This window comes from Pavona decussata, unplaced genomic scaffold, assembly GCF_977016875.1.
Source record: "Pavona decussata unplaced genomic scaffold, jaPavDecu1.1 SCAFFOLD_44, whole genome shotgun sequence".
Lineage (NCBI taxonomy): Eukaryota > Metazoa > Cnidaria > Anthozoa > Scleractinia > Agariciidae > Pavona > Pavona decussata.
Genome location: NW_028145466.1, coordinates 102,501 through 110,823, shown reverse-complemented (window position 1 = coordinate 110,823; position 8,323 = coordinate 102,501). Strand labels below are relative to the sequence as shown.

Below are 8,323 nucleotides of genomic sequence, written 5' to 3'. Positions count from 1 at the left end.
CGCCAAAATCGGCGAAATATTAAAAAAAAAAATCCAAAAAAATATTTAGCTCGCGATGGAATTGAACAAATAACACTTCGGACTGTTCATAAATATGCATTCTTTTGATTAAGATGTTTAATGATCGGGTTTACCATTATGTTTATTTTTAGGCAACTTTCAAGTAACGTATGGTGTGGACGCCGTAAAAACCGATGTGGGAGCGGCCAAACCGACTTTGTCGCCGTTCGCCTAAACTAAAAATCTAATCGAACTCGAAGTAGTTTTTCTAGAAATACTTCATCTAGACCTATGTCCTGGCAAAGTTTGTGAATTTTCGATTTTTTCATTTTGCACACCTCCAGGCGAAATTTCTGGATTGCCGCTCCTAATTTGCATCCCACGACAATCAAGTTTGGCAGCTGGCACCTTTCCTTCGGTGCATTGAAAATTTACAGACTCGCAACAAGGTTCTTCATTTGCATCAATCCGAGGGGAATCGATACACAAGTAAGCCATAAGCATAGCTGTAGGCGCGAAAATTTAGATTTTTTTTGTTGTTTTGTTTGTCGGCGTTACGAATTTCTATAGGTCATTAGCGTTCTTGTTTTTCGTTCCTCGTTTATTAGTTTTTTCACTCCGTTGCCTTTCGTACTTGGTTTCTCGTTCATTAGTCTTCTTTGTTTTCTTAGGTTGTTTTCGTACTCGCTAGTTTTATTTTGCATAATGCTATATATAAAGGTTACTTGTTAGTTTTGTGGTTCTGCCCATATTGCGTAAGTCATTCAAGTTCAAGTTCTAGTTTAATTCATTTACCTTCTAAAGTCAAGTTCTAAGTTCTAAGTGTTTTTCTTGTCGTCACATTCGTCTCTTACCTTACCTTACGTACTTGCTTTCATCAATAAATTATGTTTGGTTGGTGTACGAGTTAACGCGTTTGCGACGACATTCGTAAAAGACGAATATTGTTTGCCGTCGGCGTCCGTTGCTGTCTCAAACAAGACCTCATGTTAATCGTAAAAGTATGTCGCCAAAGAGCCAGCGTCCAGTACGTTCTGACACGCCGCCGCCTGTTCGTTCAAGTTTACGTGTACAAAGACTCAACGTAACGCTGGATCGAGACGCTATTCGAGTCGAGCGAATTCGAGTTCTAACTAAAGAGGAGGTGTTTTGTCGAGTATTACGGCTAAACACAAGGAGATTTATGACTTGCTGAACGATGTCAACAATTTGGAAGCAGTTAAGGTCAAGCTAGCCGAGATAACGAATCTCTTTCAAAAGTTCGTGGAAGGCCAAAACGCATATCATCGCGAGTTGGTAGACGAAGCTCACAAGGAACAATCTAACGCTTATTTTAGTGAAATTGAATTTCTACGATACCGTTAATGACTGGTTACTCGTTACGGAGGTGAAGCTGCATGATATGGCCATAACTCCAGATGACAGTGCTCCTCAAGTTTTCCCTGGCGAGCAACATAAACATAAGAGATCGTGTAATTCCATCCTCAGTAGAGCATCTAAAGCAAGTCCAATATCTTCTGCTTAAGCTAAAAAAAAGTGGCAAAATCCGAAGTCCTTGCCTTAAAACAGCGTCAGCGACTTCACGAGACGGAACTTAATCTTAAAAGACAACAATACGAGTTGGAGTTAAAGAGGGAGGAGCTGAAGCTGGAGACCGAAAACGCTAAAGCTGTGGCCAGAGAGGGAGCATATTGTTGGACACTCGCTTGACACAGCGGAGAGGCACCAGGAATGTTTTGGGTAGCTCCTCTTCATTCTTAAAGGGACTGGTTCTTCACTACAACAACTCGACGACAGTTCTACAAATATTCAGTTCCATTCTAAGACTACTCTACAAGTAAATAAAGACTTCTACTCAATTCTACATCTACTCTACTCTTTACTACCAGTATCTCTGAAATCACGCCTTACTTTATAGTGTGCTTTAAACATGTTTACGACTGTAACTCAACCAAGGCCAGATGGTCCCAACCAGAGAGAAGAATAGGTTTCGCCAAAATACACTAACAGGAAAGAACAACAAAACTGTTCTACGAAAATAGATAAAAAGGGAAACCAATCAGGCTGACAAAATCCTTAAGTGCATGTTTTGCCTTGATTTCAACCTTCGAGGAGGCCCAAGCCAAGCTAGCCAGACCAGTTATGCCAGTTTCAAAAGATGAAATCTCTAAACAAGAAGACGTTGGCCACGTTTACGAGGATATGTCGAGCTTACAGAATTAGACTTCCAAGTGCAACTGTTGATCGGCGCCAATGTTCCTGAAGCCCTTCAGCCCAGAGAAGTTATCCCTGCTGCTAATGGAGGTCCATACGTGACTAGAGTGGACCTTGGCTGGGTCGTTAACGGCCCCACCGGACGAAAGTTGAAGTAAGTCCCCTCAAGTTTCTTTGTGAAGTCCATGGAAGCTCATCCTATGTGTGTTGCCTGTGTTGACTTTGCTGATACATCCCTCAGTGACGACGTTGGCTTATCCAGAGATTATTTGAAATTCATGAACATCGTTAAAGATTCAGCCATGCAGTGCGAAGATGGTCATTATCAGATTTCGTTTCCTTTGAAGAATCCGTCGCTGAAGATGCCGGAGAATAGAGTTCAGGCAGAACGAACGATTCTTCATTTGAAACGCAAGCTCTTGAGGAATGGAAAGTTTCGAGAAGATTATGTTACCTCTCTTGAGGGTGTGATTTAAGAAGGCTTCGCTGAGGAAGTTCCCCTCGCTGACCTCAGAAGAGCGGACGGCAAGGTTTGGTATATACACACCATGGCGTACATCATCACAAGAAGCCGGAGAAATTAAGAGTTGTTTTTGATTGCTCTGCTCAGTTCCGTGGAACTTCCCTAAACAGTGAGCTTTTCCAAGGTCCAGACTAAACCAATAACCTTGTAGGGGTGCTGATTCGTTTCCGCCAAGATCAAGTTGCAATGATGGGAAACATTCAATCTATGTTCCATCAAGTGCGCGTCCCAGTAGCTGATCGCGATCTTCTCCGTTTCCTGTGGTGGCCCTCTGGTGACTTAAATCAAGAATTAACATAGTACAGAATGACGGTACATTTGTTTGGTGCTGTCTCGTCTCCTCGTTGTGCGAACTTCGCAATTCGCAAGAGCCGATGAAGATCTCAAGCATGAATTTCCCTCTGATGTTGTCAATACCGTTTTGAGAAATTTCTACGTTGACGACTGCCTTAAATCTTTACCGTCAAGTAGTGTAGCGATTAAGCACGTGGATGACTAACGAAAGCTTTTGTTGAGAGGAGGCTTCTGTTTGACGAAATGGGTTAGTAACGACCGGAAAGTTTTAGAGTCAATTCCAATTCACGACAGAGCCAAAGATGTCGAAGAGTTGGACCTAGCCGAAGATGCTCTTCCCACCGAGAGAGCCTTAGGCGTATCATTGTGCGTAGAGAACGACAAGTTTGGCTTCAAGGTCAACGTGAAGAAGCGATCATACTAAGCGTGGAAAACTATCTATCGTCAGTTCGATATATGAACCGTGAGGAATGGCTGTACCTTTCATCTTACCCGCCAAACTACTTCTCCAAGATCTGTGTAGAAAGGGCCTTGCTTGAGACGATGAGATTCCTGACAATTACTCGCTCCGATAAGGTTCCTGGCTGAACGGGTTACCGAAGCTTTCCGAATTCTCAGTCCATGCACAGACATGTCAAGCCCCCTGACTTTGGAGGAATTACTAGCAGCCAAATTCATCGCTTTTGCGATGGCTCTCAGTCTGCGTATGGAGCAGTATGAGTTTCTTATCTTCGCCTCGTCAACTCGGATGGTCGGATTCACTGTTCTTTTCTAATCGGGAAATCCCGCCTCGCTCCTCTGAAACAGACGACTATCCCCAGATTGGAATAAGCAGCTGCTACAGTATCGATTCGCTTGAACAAAATGTTGAAGAAAGAATTGGAAATGCCCATTGACACAATCACTTTCTGGACGGATAGCATGACTGTAATACGCTACATCGAAAACGAAGCGAAGCGTTTCCATACTTATATATGTCGCCAGCCGTGTCTCCGTTATCAGGGAAGATTCCAGTCCTTTACAGTTGAGGTACATAGATCAGTACCAAGTCTAATCCTGCTGATGACGCGTCAAGAGGAGTCACTGCAGAGTCCTTTTTTCAGAATGACCGTTGGATAAAGGGGCCGGCCTTCCTCTCAAGACCGGGGTCCGATTGGATGAAAAATCCCCGAAATACAGAAGAATTGTCAGAGGATGATCCCGAAGTTAAACGCGAGTTGTCTTCCTTTGCTGTCCAGGTCGCTGAGCGGTTCTCGACTTGGTTCAGACTGCTAAAGTTTATCGCTCTGTGTCTTCGCCGCCAAAGAAGATTTCTTAAGAGAAAAAGAGAAGCCAGACAAGACTCCCATGGTTTCCCCAGAGAGTCCAAGTGCGACTTGCTCACACTTCCAGAGTTAAAGATTGCAGAACAAGAGATTATCAAGTTTAACCAGAAAATCGCTTTTGCTGAAGAAATAGAAGCCTAAAAGGAAAGTCCGTCATGAAATCAAGTGCGCTCGTTCAGTTAGATACAATAACGGTCCAGGGCCTCCTTCGTGTTGGTGGACGACTGGGGATAGCCACCCTGTCTGATGATTCGGAGCATCAGATCATTATCCCGAGGGATTCTCATCTCGCTCGCCTCCTTGTTTTCCATTTTCATGAGAAAAGCGGTCATTCTGGTAGAGAATACGTCTCAGCCCTATTGCGTGAAAGGTTCTGGTTAATCCGCGCAAATTCCGTTGTAAGAAGCGTACTATCCTCTTGCTTTGGTTGCAAACGCACATTTTTGTTGTATCTTTTTTTTTCAATCACCAACAATGTTTGAATATTTTTAAAACGACAAAACTGAAACCATGAGAAGCTTGAAACAAAAGCAAGAAAAGACTGCATTGTGGAGATATCAGAATAAGTGCTATCCCTTGCCGAAAAACATCACCTGCTATAATTGAACACATTCGTCACAAAGACTAAAGGTTAAAATTAAGGAAAGGACAGTTATTCTACTTAGTTCCTTTTCAATTTCACCGCAAAGTTAGGGATAGTAATTCATCCACATGCTTCTAAGAATGAGCTGTCAAGATTCAAATAAGAAAACTGATGATTCGAAACTTATGACAAGGAGAAAGTTATAAGCCATTCTTTGTTTAGTTGTGTAACTCTACCAGGACCTACTATGACAGCAATAACAATGAAGAAATTAATTGAGCCAAGAAAAGTTGAAATTCAGTATGAGGAAGATCGTAATTTTAAGAACGGAAACGTTTGGATAATTTCGAAAACTAAACCTAAGACAAAAAAATTCTAGCTTATTTTTGTCCCTTTTTCGACTTTTTTCACTTGAAATTTAGGGTTAACTCTCTGAGTAAATAGTGCTAAATTTATTGAACGTAGTTCAGATTAAACGCAACAAACAACCTAGTGTCAGAAAAAACAACCAAACAAACCAACCAAAGTTAAAAAAAGTACACGAACACTAAGACCTAACGTGATTACACCAAACTTTAATTTCCAATGTGCGTTGTCAGGAGGCATTGCTTATAATGCAATTGTTGTGATATACTAGTCCACAGTCTTTATAAATAAATAAAGAGCTAAACTAGAGTTGTAGTTTGTACCACGATCTTGAATGTGTTTATTTGTATTCGGGAAAAGAAAATCATAACAGCAATGTTTAAAATTGCTGTAGTTTTACATGCAGACACCTGTTTAATTTCTGTCTGTTGATAACTTTTATGTTGCTTGATTATTTTTCTCCACGATCACCTGACAAGAATTAATTTAATTAAAATCTTAAATTCAACAATTCGAAATGAAAAGGAAATAGCATGCTGAAGCTACCAAAATTATTTACAGATTATGGTAAACAACTTCATTTTTTATAGGGAAATTGGTTGGTCATATTGAGGGTTAGTTTTATCGAGGTTCTGTTCCATGCATTTTAAAAGGAATGTCGTTCGTATCAACCGAGGACTTCGTGATATATAGGTTCCTTAAATAGAGGTTCCACTGTACCTTGAAACACTGCACATATATCAGTATTTTGATTTTCCTAGCACAATCATGTAAAACTGTGAAGTAACGTTCTCAAGAAAGGTAAACACAGGGAAAATTTAGAGTCCTCTTAATGTGAGTCGCAGCCATAAACTTCCAGGAAACGACTCAAGCTGCGAGGACAGTTCAAAGTTTATTTTGACGTGAGAACGTGTCTTCATTGGTTCACAAGTAGCAAAAAAATCGTTTCATCGATGAACTGAAAATGTACATCCCGTACTAGCTTCTGGCTGTTGTCTCTGGTATTCTTAATCTAAAGATGCTTAACGCTCCTTAATAATCTAAATTGCTTACATCGAAAGTTTTTGTGGCATTTAGTTACTATTTCTAAGCATACTGATTTCTCTTCCTTACTTTCCTATTTAGTTATTAAAGATGGAAAGAAGAATCATTTACATCACGTTCATAATATGTGTCTCGTCCATTCATAATGTTCAAACGAAAAACAGAAAATTTACATTCGGTAAGTCAAATATACTAATCGATTTCAATCGATGGCTTTAAAGTGAAAGCTTTAAGAAGTAAATGAACCAGTCATGGGTCGGGAGTGTGTGGGAATCTCTTTTAGTGGAGAGAGGGGGAGGGGGAGGGGGTATACGTAGTTACGCATCTAATGAACAAAAATTTATCGCTACCGTCCGGTCTTTATAGGTGTTATTCATGAAAATTCTGCAGTGTATGATGCGATGCGCTTCGCCACCAACAAGACGAACGCTTTCAGCAATGTTTCAGTTGTCTTCAAATCCATCAACACGACAGACAACACCAGCCTGTTAAATCAAGGTACAATATTTGTGTGTGTATATTTTTCACGTTTTTCAAGAAGCAACAGCAGAATTCCATGGGCTATTGGGCATAAGGGACATATGCTCAATATGAGGACCCATTTACATGTTCAGCCGCCTCATTTAAGCAAACAGTAGCATACAATAATAATAATAATAATAATAATAATAATAATAATAATGATGATAATAATAAAATAGCTACACATGCACACTACAAATTGAGAGACCCAGTTGGCAAACGTGATATGTTTAATAGCTTTTGAAAAAATAATCTTTAAAACAAAGACCCCATGCTTTATTTGTAAATTTCACAGCTTTTGAAGGTATTAAATTTCTCCGAGAATATTAAACTTATCAGAGGGTGTATATGGAGTTAGGCTGAAAATTGGCCAAAATCTTAGCTATGAGCTGAGAAAATGCAGTTCATTCAAACCGTTTTATCCAATAATTATTGGATTGTATATTGAGTAGTTGTATCCAATAATAATTAGATTGTATATTCAGTTGTATCCAATCATTGAAACGTGAGAAACGTCCAGAAACCGTTACTTGAGCCTGAGTACAGTGTAAATTATAAACTTGTAAATAACTGTGAAGTTGATGATGAACTGAGTTCCGACTTGGTTAATTGATGGCTGAGAAATGGCCGAAATTTAAGCTGATAGCTAAAAAATTGCCAAAATTTTAGCTGATAGCTGCTGTTTCATTGCTGTTTCATTAGCGCAAATGAGGCAATAAGGAGCCTATGATTTATAAAAAAAATAATACGTTGGTCCTTTGGTTAATCCCACCATCCACCAACTTATAATTTCAAATTAATTTGAGTTTTTTGTTTTAGCTTTAGTGTTGCTTCAACAAAACGTCGTTGCACTTATCGAGGGAAGTCACACAAAGTACCCCACTTGCGCACTCTCCATAGTAACCGGCATTCCCCTCATAAGTCTCTATGGAAACGGCAGGCCATTCGATCAGTGTGAGAATGCGATTGAGATGTCAGCGGGGTACAGGGACTATGCGCATGCTACACTTGATATACTCAACACATTCCAGTGGAACAAGATAGCACTTGTTTTCGATGGTACAAATTCCTTAACTGCTTGTTTAATGTCTGTTAAAGAGATGTTTATATAAGCTATTCTACCACAAAACCACAGTCAAATGTAAAATATAAGAAAAATCAGTTAAAGATAAGTTTTGAGAACTCATACCTGATAAGCGTTTGTGAGAAAGTTTACTAAATGATTTTATGGTTTACTAAACAGTTTCAAGTTTTTTTTTTTTTCAAGTTAACTAAGTCACCCATTCAAACGGAAATCACAGATACGCATAGTGTCGATCAGTCTCCACATAATTCTTTAAAAAAAATAAAGCCTCCATGAGAATTTTTAAACGACTTCTTAAGATAAATACGTTTATGTTCAAAATCAAAGTTTTTCTTTAATCTCTTACAGAGGGACGTCTGTATGAAGCT

General features: G+C 39.6%; 1 protein-coding gene across 1 annotated transcript in view; it reads left to right on the top strand.

Annotated features, from left to right (window-relative positions):
* Positions 1-206: 206 nt before the first annotated feature.
* The window catches only part of LOC146482681 (glutamate receptor 4-like), a 20,580-nt gene continuing 12,463 nt past the window's right edge, over positions 207-8,323 (top strand). Inside the window, exons 1-5 of the mRNA XM_085106725.1 lie at positions 207-489; positions 6,431-6,527; positions 6,716-6,847; positions 7,691-7,930; positions 8,304-8,323. The exon at positions 8,304-8,323 is cut by the window's right edge and continues 174 nt beyond it. Coding sequence (XP_084962851.1) covers positions 6,440-6,527; positions 6,716-6,847; positions 7,691-7,930; positions 8,304-8,323 — 480 coding nt within the window. The 5' untranslated portion in view covers positions 207-489; positions 6,431-6,439. The remainder of the gene's footprint in view (positions 490-6,430; positions 6,528-6,715; positions 6,848-7,690; positions 7,931-8,303) is intronic.